At 44.2% G+C, this 17,443-nt stretch overlaps 1 protein-coding gene and 1 pseudogene across 3 annotated transcripts; both read left to right on the forward strand.

Annotated features, from left to right (window-relative positions):
• The first annotated feature begins 1,376 nt into the window (after positions 1 to 1,376).
• Positions 1,377 to 7,539, forward strand: LOC103625988 (BEL1-like homeodomain protein 7). Of its 2 annotated transcripts, none has more exons than XM_008646382.3 (6): positions 1,377 to 1,872; positions 3,020 to 3,122; positions 3,742 to 4,690; positions 5,506 to 5,882; positions 5,966 to 6,026; positions 6,538 to 7,539. In XM_008646382.3, exons 3-6 carry the CDS (start codon positions 3,845 to 3,847, stop codon positions 7,171 to 7,173), a joined length of 1,920 nt encoding a protein of 639 aa, XP_008644604.1. In that variant the 5' UTR covers positions 1,377 to 1,872; positions 3,020 to 3,122; positions 3,742 to 3,844; the 3' UTR covers positions 7,174 to 7,539. The 2 variants fall into 2 exon arrangements, with proteins under 2 accessions (XP_008644604.1, XP_020393490.1); XM_020537901.3 differs by lacking the exon at positions 1,377 to 1,872 and adding an exon at positions 1,915 to 2,361 and having other exon boundaries at positions 6,538 to 7,533.
• A 3,173-nt stretch (positions 7,540 to 10,712) lies between these two features.
• On the forward strand, positions 10,713 to 16,069 carry LOC103625989 (crooked neck-like protein 1; annotated as a pseudogene). The gene is made up of 4 exons (XR_552651.2): positions 10,713 to 12,534; positions 14,487 to 14,694; positions 14,801 to 14,999; positions 15,128 to 16,069. The product of XR_552651.2 is annotated as a crooked neck-like protein 1 (transcript).
• Positions 16,070 to 17,443: the final 1,374 nt, after the last annotated feature.

Consider the following 17,443-nt stretch of genomic DNA (forward strand, 5'->3'; position numbering starts at 1 on the left):
GGACCGTGGATGGCGGCGTCTGCGTCCGGCGTGCCGCGTCACGGCCGTCACCGCGTGTGGTGCCTGGTGCAGCCCAGCGGCCGGCCGGCTGGGAGACAGGGAGAGTCGGAGAGAGCAGGCGAGAGCGAGACGCGTCGCCGGCGTCGGCGTGCGGCTGGCGGCGTCCGGACTCCGGCGTGGGCGCGTGGCGGCGTGTGAATGTGTGATGCTGTTACTCGTGTGGTGCCTGGCCGCCTGGGAGAGAGGCAGAGCAGCGTTCGCTAGGTATTTCTTACATGGGCTGGGCCTCAGTGGTTATGGATGGGAGTTGGAGCTGGCCATATTGCAGTCATCCCGAATTAGAAAATACGGTAACGAAACGGGATCATCCCGATTAAAAACGGGATCCCGGTGAAACGGTCGGGAAACTAGCTCTACCGTTTCCGTTTCCGTTTACCGTTTTGTATACCCCGTTTCCGTTCTGTTTTCGTTTTTTACCTCGGGTTTGAAATCGATCGGGATAAAACTAACAAAATCGGTTATACGATAACGGTCGGTACGGGATTTTCCCATCCTACTTTCATCCCTACCTACGACCAGTAGAATAGCCGAATAATTGGGGTTGCGGCAATGCGTATGGCGAATCAGAACGACCCATGTCAGTAAGCGCTATCGCGATGAAGGAAGCAACCGGAAGCTGTGGTGGACACAGACACAGCCAAGTCCCTCCGTCCAACTTGCCAAGTTGTTCGAGTAGGTTTAAGCCCAGTGGCGGATCCAGAGGGGGGGCAAAGTAGGCCATGGCCCCCCCTCAATTTTATACACCCTTTTATACCTAATGATTATTTAGTATTAAGTGTAAAAAAAAATCAAAGTTTTAGATAGTATAAAGTCTTGTTCTAGATCTCTAAAACTAATAGCTAGTTGCTAAAATTACCCAAGAGGTTTAGAATGGATCAACTAATTGTTAGTTATACCCCTCAAATAAGTATTAGTTGTTAGATGCCCCAACCCAGCTAAATCAGTTAACAATTAGCTCTAAAGGTTTAGAACATGGCCTAAAACAACCATGTTATGAGCCTGCTTGCCAGATTCTCTCGATCAAGTCCTTGCATCTACCAGTCTGACTCTAATCTTCCCGACAGCACCTAAACCAGTCTGCTCGCTGCCTCGTTTCCGCCGCCGACCCATTCCCGATGTGACGCCACCCGACTTCGCCCCTTTCTGACGCCTCCGTCCTTTGTCCTGTTTGACGTCCATCCGCTCGACAAGCTAGATCTCGCTCGTCGCAACGATATGACTTGTCCCCTGCAGTCGGCGAACTTGGCGAACTAGAAAATCATGGCTCTCATGTGATCTTTTTGGCCCCCCTGAATTTTCGTCCTGCGTCCGCCACTGTTTAAGCCCCCACAGCCCCACCCAATAATCCGCCACGACAATAAACAACCAGCACCAGCAGTCCAGCGGCAACAATAATCAAATCAAAGATCAGGAGGGGGGAGAAACGGCTTTTCTCTAGCAGGCCCTCCGGTTGTTTTTATTATATTGGGTGCTGTTGTTTGTTGCAGGTGGTGGGTGGTGCAGGGATTCTTTATTTCTGGAGGCAGGAAGGAGGAAGAAGAAAGAAGAAACATCAGAACCGACCCGACTATCAGAGATAGAGAGAGAGAGGAGCTCTCTCCTCTTCTTTTGCTTTTGGTATTGTTATCTTGGGATCTGATTTTGTCCCCATACTAGGAGGGAGTGAGGGAAGGAGGGAGGAGGCTGGGCTTGTTTCTCCTCTCTTCTCTCATCTCAGTTCCTCCTCGCAAGGCTGGCCGTCGGCTCGGCTCTGTTGACAGCAATCCCTGCACTGCAGTCTTGCCATGCTCCCCACGAGGAGCGCACCATCAGGTCTGCCTCCATTTTCCTATTGCTTTAATCAATCGCCTTCGCATCATTGGCTCCTGCCTGTTGGTTGCAGCACCAGCAGCAGTGACAGAAATTCTCTTGCCGCATATTCCCCGGTTACATGATTCGCCTTGCTTCATTGCTTGCTCGCTCGCTCGCTCCGGCTCGTGCTCTTCACTGCTTCTAGAGTCCTGGCTCGTCCGGTTTCGTTGGGTGCAATCAATCCTTTTTGGTTCCCATGGGCGCTGTTATGACCCCAATGATTGGTTGGTCTCCTCTCGATTACATGCTGCTTGAGCTAGAGCAAAGGGGTTTCTTGATTCTTGAGGGCTGTGGCGATACCTGGGTCTCTCCTGAATTGTGAAGTTTCTTGGTGCCCCCTGGGCTCTTGAGTTGGCATGGGGATCTGTAGCGTTGAGAGCTTCATCGGGAAATTTCTGCGGCTTGGGGTTCTTGCGGTTGTGTTGAGTTGCCTTGCCTGTGGAAGTGCAGGTATTGAGCTCGGGCTGCTGAATTCACGGTCCTCATTTACCTCCCGACCTCAAAATTATTGATTTTTTATGTGAGTGCCCGGAGAATTCATCCCCTCCTTTTCACATGGGCTCAGAATTCTTGCTTAATTTCTTGTGTTCTGCGTGTCTTGTGGTGCTTGGTAGCTTGATGATTATTGCCGTTTGATATTGCACAGTTCTGAGTTTCTAGTTGCTTCGTCAGCTACCGGTAGAGGGTTTTCTTGCGGGTATGAATCATGATATAATTGAGCTTGATTGCAGTGGAACCCTTTTGGATTTGCTGCCGATTCTTGAATCTTTCCTTTTATCTCCTTTGATGTCTGCATGAAAGCCATGCTCTTAAAGCACGGTTCCTTTTCCTTTCCTTCCGATCATTCTCCTCATTTCTTTTCTGGAGGTGGCCCTTTTGTTGTATTACTCACTTTATTAGCTCTTTTTTTTTCATCCGAGTTGAAGTGCTCTCTTATTTTTATTGTCTGTGAAAACAAAGTTTTGCCTAGGACATTTCTCCTGGCTCCACCTCTTTCATATCATTAAAAAAAGTGAAAATTACAGCTGCAAACGACCAGTGAAGCATCCCCGTCTCTTCTAGGTAATTTCGAGCTAGGGATCTCATGCCATTTCATCTCTTCTTACAGAGTGATTCTGCAGAAGGATTCATTCTACTGGCGAGCCGAGCTGGTGAAGGAGCTATAATAAGCCTAGCGCTCACTTCAGTCATCAGCCAAGTGATTGAAAAAGGTATTGATATCGTACAAGCATGTCTTGTTCAAAAAACGTTTGCTCCTCGAAATCAAATTTTGTCAGCTATCTTCCAATTCGCCTGTCTATTGTAGAATTAAATTTCTGGTTGGCCGCCTTGAATGGCTGCATCATTTTGGTGATCAGAAGGAATTCTCAACCACATTCTCATCCTCTTGGTAAGGAAGAGCAAAAAGCCAACAACTTAGCTAATGTCATAGATGAAGGACCACTTGTACCACCTATAACTGTAGGTCCCAAACCATCATCTTACCTCCTTGTCAGCTATATTTTCCTATATTGATGAACATTGGGTTGTCCAGAAATGTTAGAGAGAAGAACAGGAACTGATAATTACTGTGAAAACTGAGGGTTTGTCCCTGGGTCTCACTCGTGACTGGCCTTTGTGTGCAGTCTTATGATTTTATCTCTGTAAAAGTGGCAGAACCAGTTTATGGTTTAGCTCTTTCACCCTACCTTTTCTTGGAGGTGTTTCCCTATTATTTTACAGCGAATGGAAGTTCTGTTTCGTCATCTTCTATGTTGCTGTATATTTACAGAATAGTTTTATAATAATTTAGTGAATTTCGTTCTAACTGTTTTCTTTCCCGAAGTGCAGGCAAGTCGTCTGAATTATTGGTTCCAAGGGCTCTGTAGTTGCTTCTCCACACTTTCCTATGCTTTTGCATTAATCTTGACAACTGAGTACTCAAAGCTGGGATATGGCTACTTATTATTCGAGCCCTGACAGTGAAAGAGATTCACAAACAATGTACTCAACAGAGTCAGGCAATGCATCATATCCCGTGCCATCAGCCCTAGGGAACTTTCTTTATCTGAACAGTGCATCTTCTGGACCTTATACAGAATTTAATGGAATTGTCCAGTCTCAACAGAATTTCATGGAACTTACTGGTCATCCTTCAGCAATTTCACATGATTCATCATCCAACGAAGCTACTAACATTGGCACTTCACTGACAGAACAGCGCTCTTTTGGTCCTTTGAAAGATATGAGAAATGAGATGTTGATGCATTTGATGGATGGAGCACACAGCAGTGGCAGTGACCTCATCCACAATGATGACCATAGCACTGCACAGCTCGAGTTTGGCATGTTAAACAACCACAATTCAACAAGTCTTCCATCAGCATCAGGCCAAGGGCTGTCTCTGAGCCTCAATACACATATCTTGGCACCTTCCTATCCATACTGGTCTGCAAAGCAGGACTTATTAACACCAAATTCTTACCAGGGTGATGACAACAGAATGAAGAATATGCAGTCTGAGGCTTCACAGGCAATCCGAAACTCTAAGTATCTGAAGGCAGCACAGGAGTTGCTTGATGAGATTGTCAGTGTTTGGAAGAGTGTTAAACAGAAAACAGATAAAGGCCCTTCTGAAGCAGGAAAGTCAGATGGAAAAGAGACTGATGGGGGGACTAAAAGTGAGGGAGTATCTTTTGATCCACAAGAGTCTGGTGCCAATACAGCAGCTGAGCTTTCAACTGCTGAGAAACAAGAGCTCCAGAATAAGATGGTGAAACTTATGGCAATGTTGGATGAGGTGTGTGTGTCTATTGCACTTGTACCTTACCATTAAATACCAAACTTAGAGTATTATAATGTTTGCTTTTGCTAGATTTGTTGCTGTTGAGTGTAGACTATAGAGGTAATCTGTGTGAAGATCCATAAACTTGTTCACAAATATTAGTTTCACCTATAATTCTTTTGATATTCCAATATGAATTTTATTGAACTAATACTTTATCTAGGGATGGCTGCATATTACTTTTTCTCATACTGGTATATCAGAAGTCAACAATTTTCTGCCTTCTGTTCCTAGAGAAATACTCGAGGAATCCCAACCCCATCAGTTCAGTTTGAGTTGTGACCTAAATAATGAGTCCAATAGTTGGTTCCTGATGCAAAGGTCATTTATATTGGTTCAGCTCCATGAGTTTCACAAGTTGATTTCTTGAAAATTCTTGGAGGACTCGTCAAACATTGTTCGTTTAGGTGGGTCTAGCCTTCTTAATAATGCCTAGGTGCCCACAATCATTGTCATTTAACAAGGCTTAAATCTGTAGATTGCATGTTTTTAGCTAAAGGTCCTCCAAACAAGCAATGAGCATATTTGGAATAGGAACAGATGTATCCACAAAACTGTTATTCAGGACAAGATCACCATCAAATGCAGAAGGTTACATTACCCCATTAAAATGTAAGATGGGTCCATAAATACATTTTTTTTCTCAGCAAGACAAAATTGTTTCTAACTGGGACAGATCAGATGAATGAGCTAGGCGTGTTTTGATAGTTTCACTAATGCAGTATCTGGTATGTCTGAATTTTTAAGATCAACTCGAAATTTGCTTTCAGGTGGATCGGAAGTACAAACACTATTATCATCGGATGCAACTTGTAATGTCATCGTTTGATATGGTTGCTGGTTCTGGAGCTGCCAAGCCTTATACTGCAGTTGCCCTCCAGACAATCTCACGGCATTTCCGATGTCTAAAGGATGCTATCAATGATCAAATTAGTGTTATCAGGAAGAAACTTGGAGAGGATGACGATGCATCTGGCAAAGAGGGCAAACTAATTCGCCTTCGTTATATCGATCAGCAAATAAGGCAACAGCGAGCTTTCCAACAGTATGGTATGCTACAGCAAAATGCTTGGAGGCCACAGAGGGGGCTACCTGAAAATTCAGTCTCGATTCTCCGGGCTTGGCTTTTTGAACACTTCCTTCACCCGTAAGTTTTTTCTGTTTAACTTAGAGATATGTTCGCTCACCCCCCTTTTTTCATTTGTTCTCATGACACACTGACACTTTTAGGTATCCAAAAGACTCTGAAAAGCTAATGTTATCGAGACAAACTGGGTTAACAAGAAGTCAGGTATTTTCTATTTGCTTAAGATATGTTTTCTCTTATTAGCTAGTAGGGAGACAACTACCTTTTGCAAATCATAAGTGTGCCTTAGTAATATTAAAATCAGTGGGTATGTTTCGAAAGAACTAGTTTAAGTTGTTTAAAAAGAACTAATTTAAGTTGTTTCAACTGTATATTATTGTGCTGCAAACATATTCTACATGCTCTAAGTGTAAGGCTGTTGCTTATCTGCAAACACAAATCTCAACCGGTCTTCACATCTTGAATCTTGTCCCATCGACAAAAACTTCAATGGCTCTTTTGGATCAATCATTCTCCATGGGTATTAGAGGGGATTAAGGGGACCCTAAAATAAACTCTGCAGTTGCTCTTTTGCGGGACAACACACTAATTCTGTTGGGATTTGGCTTTGAACGGTTACTGGTGATCTGATGATTTCCTGTCATTTTAGTAGTTTGTATTCTGTATTGAATAATAGAAAAGATATTTACTGAAACTCGTGTGTGTTCTGTTCTAGATTTCAAATTGGTTCATCAATGCCCGTGTCCGGCTGTGGAAGCCAATGATCGAAGACATGTACAAAGAAGAGATAGGTGAGGCAGAGCTAGACTCCAACTCTTCCTCTGACAATGTGCAGCCGAACAAGGACAAGCCGCCATCTTCCGAAGAAAAGGACCATAAGACCTCAACAAGCCAGGTTTGCCAAACCAGCCAGCTTGGCGAATCCAAAGCCAACATTGGTGGAGTGGTGAGCTTTTGTGGAGCGCCAGCCGGCGGCTTCCACAACGATGCCAACCCCGATGACAGCTTCATGAGCCTGATGCTGAAGGCCCAGAGACCGGGCGAAACCGATGGCAGCGGTCTCCTCCATGATGCCGTCGCTCATCACTCCGATGAGAGCGCGCGGTTCATGGCGTACCACCTGACAGAGTTTGGGAGGTATGGGAACAACAACGTCTCACTGACTCTGGGGTTGCAGCACGCCGAGAACACCCAGCCGGGCTTCCCCGGCGTCAGAGACCAAGACATCTACAACTCCACAGCTCCTCTCAACGTCACCTCCACATCTTCAGAGTATGATTCGGCGAGCCAAATAGATCAACAACGGCAGCTGTTTGAGGTGTCACCTCTGATGCATGATTTCGTGGCCTGAATTTCAGCTGACGCACTGGAAAACGTGGGGAAGTGACTTGTCATTTGTAGTGCCAGGACGAACAATATGCCTGGACTGAATTTTCAGGCGTGGAAATGTAGCTGTAGTTGTAATTGGGGTACAGAATGGACGAGGTATATAGCATAAATGTTATGTAAATTTAGTGGGGGCAGGGGTGATAGTGGTAAAGAAATCCTGTAAAGATGGAATACATTTTATACGTGTAAAATACGAGTATTTAAGGGCCACGCTGTAAAAATAGATTTACCTGTAACTGTAACGAGTGTTTGTAATGAGTGTAAAGAACTGCCACATGCCATATTTTCGATGGGTGAGAAGATATAGAAATCTTATTTTCTTTGTTAATTGTTAGGTAGCATGGCTAGGGTGATAATAGATCAAAATTCAAATGTTTCTTCACAGTTTCTTCATGATTTACACTAAATTAATTTTAGTTTAAAAATAAATAGAGTTTAATCCAATATGATTCGGTTATTAAATTTTATAGTGTAAAATTTAAAGTTTATTATCACCCTTGAACACATGAGTAAAGACATACTAGTCTAATACCCGTGTGTTGCGAGGGTACCCAACTATATTTGATGATATTGATTGGGTGACTAAGCGACACTTGATAGTCTTAATGGATCCTCCACATGAAAATACTTATAATAAATGAATTTAATGTCAAAGTGGACATATTGTTCATATACCAGATATTGAATTGGTCAAACAAATACTCCCTCCGTTCATAAATAGATGACACAATTGACTTTTTTTTAAAAATGACTCCTCACTAGTGGCGGTGCAACGACGGAAGAAGCGAGCGAGATTGTTGCGAAATGCACGAGGTTTGTTGCTAGAGCGACAGATGCGAGAACGCTATTGTGCGAACAAATAGGATAGGGATGGGATATGATCTGGAACCGTGGGTAGATAACCAAGGTTTTAAAGTCGGCTAGTCGACTCTAGTCGCCTGACCACCGATAAGGTGACTAATCGCGATTAGTCGTCGATTTACTCGATTAGTCGAGCCTAGTCGACTCCTAGTCGTCCTATAGTCGTCCACCTATAACAGGACCCTATATATATATAATGTAGTTGTAGCACGACAGCAGAACACTATAGCTGTCTAGCAGGACAGCAGTACAAGCAATCAAAATCAAGGATGTTTCCACTAATAGATAACTTGAACATTATTACGCCGCCTCCTAGTCTCATCTGTAGTGTGAATAACAACTCAAGAGGTGCAGCACCAAATGAACAATTGAAGAACCAAAAGAACACAGAGATTACCATCTGTAGAGGTGCTCATTTCGGTTAAGTTCAGAACAGACTAGTGAAGTGTGCACTGAAGTGAGCACTAAACTCTGAACAGAGTTCAGAACAGATTGGTGCAGACGGTTGCCGGAGCAGAGCAGTGAGCAGAGGCGAGCGCTGGAGCTGAGCAGTGAGCAGAGGCGAGCGCTGGAGCTGAGCAGTGAGCAGAGGCGAGCGCCGAAGCTGAGCAGAGGCGAGCGCAACAGAGGGCAGAGGGCAGGGCCACCGGAGCTGATCAGAGGCAAGCGCAACAGAGGGCAGGGCCACCGGAGCTGAGCAGAGGCGAGCGCAATAGAGGGCAGGGCCACCGAAGCTGAGGACCACCGGAGCAGAGGGCAGGGCCGCAGGGCAGCAATGGAGCAGAGTGTGAGAGGGGGCAGAGGCGGCGGCTTAGGGTTTTACTGTTTTAGGGTTTCTAACTTTCTACTGTGCGGCGGCACAGTGGCAGACAGTAGAGCTTGTTTCTACTGTGGACTGGAGAGTGGAGACAGTGGGCCGCCAACCCATATAATGATATAACAGAGGAGGACACTTTTTTTTACAGGCCCAAACTTGGCACAAGTTAGTCGGACATGGCACCTAGTCGGCCGACTAATCGCGATTAGTCGCTGACTAGGATGATTAGTCGTAACCTAGTCGCCCTAATCGAGTCGTCCATGCTAATCGTGCTCTACCAGGCGATAAGGCTGACTAATCGCGACTAGTCGCGATTAGTCGGACGACTTTAAAACCATGTAGATAACTGGATATTGAAGAAATATAAGGGGTTCTTTATAAAAAGATGACGCGGGACAACGGTTGAAACTGATGCTTTAATATAGTAGATAAGAGATATGATCTTTAATCTCTTACTACTACAGTACTCATACGCTGCGACGACACACAATCATATTTGATATTTATAAAAAAATAGTATCGAAGTGAACATGATTCGCATATCAGATAATAAATTAGTGAGAACAAATATTATATTTTATCTTAGCCAAAAGACCAAAAAAGTTATGAGTTGAAAATGAGTCCGACTTCTTTTTTATAGCTTGCTCGATCGCTCGTCATCATTCAGCGAGCGATGTAGTACCATGTGGTAGCGCTGCGCTGCGTGTGGCTTCCTGTCGTCTTAGTATTGAGTGTTTTCTCATAACCCATCTGTGATATAACGGTCTAGCGAGTCTTGTTAGACGAGAAATTTAAGAAAGAGACAGACCTACGTGCTTCGCACATGACGTACGACGCGAAAATACCCTTTAAATAATCTCTTATTATCACAAATGCTATTCATCATCCATGATGATGGATCCTTAGGTCCATCACTTGAATCAAAAGTTCTAATCGGATTATCCCACCAGGAACACCTGGAAAATAACCGAACTAGAAAACCAACCGCACTAATCGACTACGAGTTAAAACAGCCCTACGTAACACGCAACGATAAATATTCAGTCATTCAAGATTTATTTTAGTTATTAAAGGTTTGCTTCGGTCATTCAAAGTTTACTTCAATCATTTAAGATTTACTTTAATGTGCAATGGAAATAAATATACAACTATTCAAGGTTCATTTCAACCATTCGTCGTTTTTAAAATTTTGCAAGGAAAAATATTGAATAATATAAGTTTTGCTTGAGCCACAAAGGAATAAGCATTCATCAGTTAAAGATGATGAGTTGAGAACGAGAGGCGGTTTATGGGACGAATGGGTGGAGGCGCGATGATAAGGAATTGTAGATGTTGGCGTGACGTGTGGTGGTGGGTGTTGGACCATGTCGAAGCAGAGTTTGACTAGTTGCAAATGGATAATGGTGGCTCCAACAGCAACAGCCATATGAGGAATTAGCTGCGATGGCTGGATACACATGGATGGTCCGATGGGATTTAATTAGGTGAGACTAGTTCAGATGATGGGCCTCTTATAGCGTAAAACTTTAGCAGAATATCCTCAAATATACTTCCTTCACGTCCAAATTAGGGGGTCATTTTCCACCATGTTTGAGTTAAACCTGTAAAACTTTGACTACAAATAATTATTTTGTTATGTGATTTTAAAATCTAATGGTCGTATATTCAGTGCACCGATTTATCTTAAAAAATAATTTATAAAAATATAAATATATTAAAAGATTATTTGTATTTCTTAAAAAAATATTGATCAAATCTATATTTTAGTGACCGTGTTCTAATTTAAATCTAGACTAGATTGAGTAGGGTAGGGTAGAAGGCAGTGTACATCCCGCTAGAGTCTACGCAGGCCGAGGCGATAGCCATTGCCTCTCTGCCTGGCGGAACCGAAGACCGCCGAGCCCCCGACCCAGCTCCAGCCTCCAGCTGCGTGTGAGCGTGTCGATCTCCACTCTCCCGCGTGTTCATCACAATCCCAACTCCCGTTACTTTCCGGGCTCCTCGTCCTCTGCCCCAAAACCCTAAACCTAATACCGTCATGGCGCTCACTACACGGGGTGCCGCCGGCGGTGGGGATGCGGCGAAGGCGCCGTCCGCTTCCGATCCCAGCCTCGGCTTTCTCACCAAGTGCGACACCGAGGTCAAGCTACCCCGCGCCGATACAGATTACGGCCGAGCAGATCCTCCGGGAGGCTAGGGAGCGGCAGGAGCCTGAGATCCGCCCACCCAAGCAGAAGATAACAGACCCCCAAGAGCTCTCCGAGTACCGCCTCCGCAAGCGGAAGGAGTTCGAGGATGTCATCCGCCGAGTGCGCTGGAGCGTCTCGGCCTGGGTCAAGTACGCGCGGTGGGAGGAGCAGCAGCTGGACTTCGCGCGCGCGCGGTCCGTCTACGAGCGCACGCTCGACGTCGCCCACCGTGACCACACGCTCTGGCTCAAGTATGCCGAATTCGAGATGCGGAACCGGTTTGTCAACCACGCCCGGAATGTCTGGGACCGCGCGGTGTCGCTCCTCCCCCGGGTGGATCAGCTATGGTACAAGTACATACACATGGAGGAGCTGCTTGGTGCAGTTGCCAATGCGCGCCAGGTGTTTGAGCGCTGGATGTCTTGGCGACCCGACACGGCTGGCTGGAATTCTTACATCAAGTTTGAGCTGCGGTATGGGGAGGTCGAGCGTGCCAGAGCTATCTATGAGCGGTTTGTGGCTGAGCACCCACGGCCAGATACCTTCATCCGATATGCTAAGTTTGAGATGAAGCGCGGTGAGGTCGAACGGGCACGGCGGGTGTATGAGCGTGCAGCAGACCTGCTTGCTGATGATGAAGATGCAGAAGTGTTGTTTGTGGCATTTGCAGAGTTTGAGGAGAGGTGCCGTGAGGTCGAGCGTGCACGTGCAATATACAAGTATGCTCTGGACAGGGTGCCCAAGGGTCGTGCTGAGGAATTGTATAGGAAGTTCCTGGCATTTGAGAAGCAATTTGGTGACCGTGAGGGAATTGAGGATGCCATTGTCGGCAAGAGGAGATTTCAGTACGAGGATGAGGTTAGGAAAAACCCACTAAACTATGACTCATGGTTTGATTATATCAGGCTGGAGGAGAGTGTTGGGAATAACGATAGGATCAGGGAGGTGTACGAGAGGGCCATTGCCAATGTGCCCCCCTGCAGAAGTGCAGAGGAGAAGCGATATTGGCAGAGGTACATATACCTCTGGATTAACTATGCACTTTATGAGGAGCTAGATGCACAAGACAGAACGGACCAGGGAGGTTTACAAGGAATGCCTGAGGCTGATTCCTCACAAGAAGTTCACATTTGCAAAGATGTGGCTCATGGCGGCCCAGTTTGAAATAAGGCAGAAAAATCTAAAGCCTGCAAGACAAATTCTTGGAAATGCAATTGGAATGGCCCCAAAGGGCAAGATATTGAAGAAATATATTTAAATCGAGCTTTATTTAGGTAACTTTGACCGTTGTAGGACTCTTTATGAGAAATATATTGAATGGTCCCCAGCAAACTGTTATGCTTGGAGGAGATATGCTGAATTGGAGAAGAACCTTAGTGATACTGATCGTGCTCGATCAATATATGAACTTGCTATTGTACAGACAGCCCTTGATATGCCAGAGATTCTGTGGAAGGTATGTTCTCTTGCAGAGTTGCGGTTGTAGATGCAATTGTTTTATTTTATTCCTAAACCAAGTGATCTATCTAGTATAAATGATGTTGTAAATAGCTATTACGTTGCCCTAATTACGAAGATAACCAGAGCCCATTTCTAGTTAGCAATCCATTGCTCTCTAAGAGCCTTTAATAGGCAGCATCCTTCGGATAAGAATAAGTTGATGTACAGATCTCTGGTTTGCTAATTTGTTTGCAATGTTACATATTCTACCTCTTCTGAAAGTTTGTGGAACCATTCAGGCCTGCAGAAACATATCTTTGTTGTGTGCTTGTATTTTTTAGTGTCCTGTGTTTTAGCCCCTATTCTCTGTATGCCTTTCCCATGGAGGTGAATAGTCACAAATGTCATTGGGCTGTTTGACCATTACCTAATATTGTTTCGGACTTGTAGCCTAAATTCAACACATCTCTTGGTAGTATTCTAATTGAACAGGAAAGCATTGAATCTGGCAATGAATTATTCAGATATGACAGACTTTGTAAGATATTAGTTGATCATGTTCACTCCTATATCAATGTCATGATGGTTAACTGCACAATGTGGTTATTAGAGACTTTGACCTTTCTTGGATTTTTTACGGTCTGTACATTTGTCTGTAACGTCCTAAAATTAGTCTCTGTCTCAAGCTGAAATTGGATACAATTTCCTTAACCAGAACCCCCCCCCCCCCTCCCCTCCCCTGGCACAGCTTTTGTACCATCAAATTTGTGTGGTTTGGATACCTTCTTTTGTATTATATCTGTTACTAGACATAAAGACAGCATGAGACGTAATTTACAAAATATAATTTCACCAATGCTTCTACATTCGAATCTGTGTTATCAGAGCTAGTTTATGAAAGTACCTTTTCTCTGCTATATCAATCTTGGAATTCTTTATTTAATTGATTATGAATTGTTTTGTTTTAATTGCCTTTTCTGATTTTACACATGCTTGCCTAGGATGCTCTAGTTGATTTGTCTTTTGTGTAAGCTAATGTGCAGTTTTGCTTAGTTTTATTGGACTTTTCAGTAGCCTTACTACTTGTTTATAATACCTTAGCAAAGCTAGTCAGATTGTAGTGCATGTAACTGAAAAGTGAAAACACCTGTGCTGTTGTTTTCTGTTGTATTTGTCTGCCTCAGTTTCTAGGAGGCTGGAACATAGTTGTTTTGTTTTTTTTTTCCTCGAATATGTAGGAGAGCTATGTATAGTTATATTAAGAAGAGAGAGAGAGAGAGGAGCCCTAACAAGACACAAACCGACTACACTAACATGACCTCAATCAAGTCTAAGGGTACATACAACGCAAAGACGCTTACACATGCTCTTAAGGGAGAATTTATGATACATCATCAAGAATCTATGAAGGGGCCCCGACCTACAATGAACACACTGTTGAAATTAGCTGATAAGCTTAAGAGCTTGTTTAGGAGTCATTAAGCCACAGTGCATCTGAAATGCTGCAACTCACTTTACTAGTATATGCTCTTGTTCCATCCATGAATCAGAACACACGTGTTAGTATGCTCCAGGCATATAACGCCTAGCCGAGCGGTGACACTGGCCGTAAGCGCCTGTAACCGCTCTACCTGGCCTCCCACATGGTGTCACTTTGTTGTAACTGTCCATGATCACCTTGCCATATCACTGTGCTGTACAGGCCCTAACAAAAACCATGAAACAAAGGGCACATATGTACAAAAACACTCAAGTCCTGGCCAGAACACCGAAGGGAAACTCCTCACTAGGGAGCAAAAAAGCTCTCTTCAAATGTGGAGACACCATCAAACACACACTTGTTGCAATGGATCCACAGGAACCAAGCGCCGAGGGTAGCAAGGGAATTAAGGCCCTTTTGAATTGCTGACTTTGCCATTTTTTATATATGGATGCTTACCAACTCATGACATGCTCTTTGCCTTACAGGAGTACTTGCAGTTTGAAATTGATGAAAATGAATTTGAGAGGACTAGGCAACTATATGAGAGACTGCTTGATAGGACAAAGCATTTAAAGGTATGGACCAGTTATGCGGAGTTTGAGGCCTCTGCTGGCTTGGGCGGTGAAGACAGTGAAGGTGAGGAGAAAAAGAATGATAAGGAACAGAAGATGGAGCAAGTCAAAAAATGTAGAGGTAAATAATGGGTTACATATCAATCTTAAATTGTCCATCCATATATGTTTTTGCATTTATGGACTCGTTGCAGACTAAAAATAACACCTTGTGTTTTGATGATCAGCTATCTTTGAAAGGGCATTCGACTACTTCAGAACCAGTGCCTCCGAGTTGAAGGAGGAAAGAGCTATGCTTCTTGAAGAATGGCTTAATAAGGAAGTGATCTTTGGTGATCTTGGGGATGTCACCTTAGTGCAAAAGAAGGCGCCAAGAAAAGTCAAGCGGAAGAGACCAATTCCTACAGAAGATGGCTCCACTATAGCGTATGCTCTTTACTCAGTTTTCCCTTTTAGCACCTCTCCATCGAAAAGTTTGCAATATATATTTTTCCTTCTGTTTGCTGGAGCAATGAAAATATATGTACTGTCATGACATTTGCATAATCCTTCAGGTATGAGGAGTATATAGATTACATTTTCCCTGATGAAGTTGCTCTAGCACCAAACCTGAAGATCCTGGAAGCGGCTTACAAATGGAAGAAGCAGAGAACCGACGATGACAATGTGTGATCCTGGCATCGCAGTATTGGCGTTGTCGTGAACATTTTGCTACAGCCAAAATCAGGTGTCTTGCAACACTGGCCAGAGCTATCGGAATGAGAATAATCGATTTCTTCATGTCACAGAGGATGCAGTTGCTGTTGAAAAGAATTGTCAGAAATACTTTTAACAGGTAACTGTATGGGCTGTAGTTTGGTGGCCGTGAGTCGCTTCCATACGTAGGTTCAGGCTCAGAACAATGGGAGGAGGGGCTAATACAAGCCGCTACGGTGTATGATAGTTTGTATTCCAATTGCAAAGGTGCCCTTCCAGTCGCTATGCTTCGTCTGCAGTTGTCCTCAACTTCAATCGCTGTGTTAACTGTGTGGCCATGCCGGGTCACACAGGTAGGTGTTCAGAATCCAGTTGGAGGACTTGCAGTTGCAGAGGATCCTACCAGCAAGTCGTCATATTCAGTGCCTAGCAGCTCAGTTTATTAGCCAGTGAAGCTTTTGATTCCTAGTAGTCTGTTGCCAGGTTTGTTTCTTGTATTTTTGTTTTCTCAGAAAAGTTGACAAGAGCTTTGCTGAACTAATTTATTAGAAAGAAAAAAACAAGAAAAGTACAGGACAGCCAAAAAAAGCAGCAGAAGAAGGAAAGGGGACAGCTATGCGAAAGAAGAAATCGTTTCTTTTATGTGTGTTTTTGTGATTTTGGCAAACCTAGGATTGCTATGACTTGTTTTATGCTTGGGCATCTAATTTTAAAAAGTTAAATGTATCGGTGGCTCTTGAACTTGTAAGAGATGTCACTTATGTTTATGAATTTTGAAAATGTATTTCTAGGTCTTTCTAGATCTTTGACTTGTTAAGTAAGGTACTCTCTCTGTTTTAATTTATAATTCGTTTAACTATTTTATCATAAGTTTAACCACCTCGTCTTATCAAAAAAAATATAATTATTGTTAATTTTTGCTATAATATTGTTTAGCATATAATATATTTTAAATATGTCTTTAAATTTTTTATTTTTCTAAAAATATGAATAAGAGTTGGTTAAATATGACATACAAAAGTCAAACGAATTCTAATTTAGGACGGATGGAGTGTCACAAAACTTGTAAAAATGATATACTAAACTTGTAAAAATGATGTACTAAACTTATAAAAATAATGTAATGCAGATCCATTTTTAGAACATATGATAGATCCGTTTTTTAGATTATACCGACACTACTGTGTTATTTAGAGGGTGTTTGAATGTCTTAACTAATTTTAGTCGCTAACTCTAGTGTATTCAAACATCCTTCAGCTATTAGCTATTTTTTTAGTCGCTAACTCTAGTGCATTCAAACATCATTTAGCTATTTTTAGTAAATTAGTTAATAGTTAGTTAGCTATTTGTTAGTGTCGGCGTTTCGAGACAGGGGGGTCCCTAAGCCGACGAGTGAGTGTGCTACGTGCCCCAGCCTAGATGGGTCGAGCGCGTGGGCGAGCGCGAAGGGGGGAGAGGCGAGGTGGCCGGAGTCGAGCGTGAGAGAGGTGGAAGTCCCGCGGCCTTCGTGTTCGTCCCGCGCCCAGGTCAGGTGCGCTTGCAGTAGGGGGGTTACAAGCGTCCACGCGGGTGAGGGAAGCGAGCGGCCCCAAGAGAGCGCCTGTCCCGTCCTTGGTCCCGCGCGGCCAACTGAAAGGGAATTAGGCTTACACCTAGTTCCTAAATAATTTTGGTGGTTGAATTGCCCAACACAAATAATTGGACTAACTAGTTTGCCCAAGTGTGTAGATTATACAGGTGTAAAAGGTTCACCCTCAGCCAATAAAAAGACCAAGTTTTGGATTCAATAAAGGAGCAAAGGGGCAACCGAAGGCACCCCTGGTCTGGCGCACCGGACTGTCCGGTGTGCCACCGGACAGTGAACAGTACCTGTCAGGTGCACCAGGGGACTCAGACTCAAACTCTTCACTCTCGGGATTTCTCGGAAGCCGGCGCGCTATAATTCACCGGACTGTCCGGTGTGCACCGGACATGTCCGGTGCTCCAAGGAAGCGCGGTCTCCGGAACTCGCCAGCCTCGGGTTCGCGTGGCAGCCGCTCCGCTAAAATTCACCGGACTGTCCGGTGTGCACCGGACTGTCCGGTGTACCAGCGGAGCAACGGCTCTTTTCGGCGCCAACGGCTCCCTGCGGTGCATTTAATGCGCGCACAGCGCGCGCAGACGTCAGACATGCC

The sequence above is a fragment of the Zea mays genome, chromosome 5 (assembly GCF_902167145.1).
Source record: "Zea mays cultivar B73 chromosome 5, Zm-B73-REFERENCE-NAM-5.0, whole genome shotgun sequence".
Lineage (NCBI taxonomy): Eukaryota > Viridiplantae > Streptophyta > Magnoliopsida > Poales > Poaceae > Zea > Zea mays.

Coding starts and splice junctions, on each gene's coding strand:
- LOC103625988 (XM_008646382.3), top strand. CDS start 3,845: ATGGCTACTTATTATTCGAGCCCTGACAGTGAAAGAGATTCACAAACA. Junction 5,883..5,965: donor TTTGAACACTTCCTTCACCC/GTAAGTTTTTTC, acceptor TGACACTTTTAG/GTATCCAAAAGACTCTGAAA. Junction 6,027..6,537: donor CTGGGTTAACAAGAAGTCAG/GTATTTTCTATT, acceptor GTTCTGTTCTAG/ATTTCAAATTGGTTCATCAA.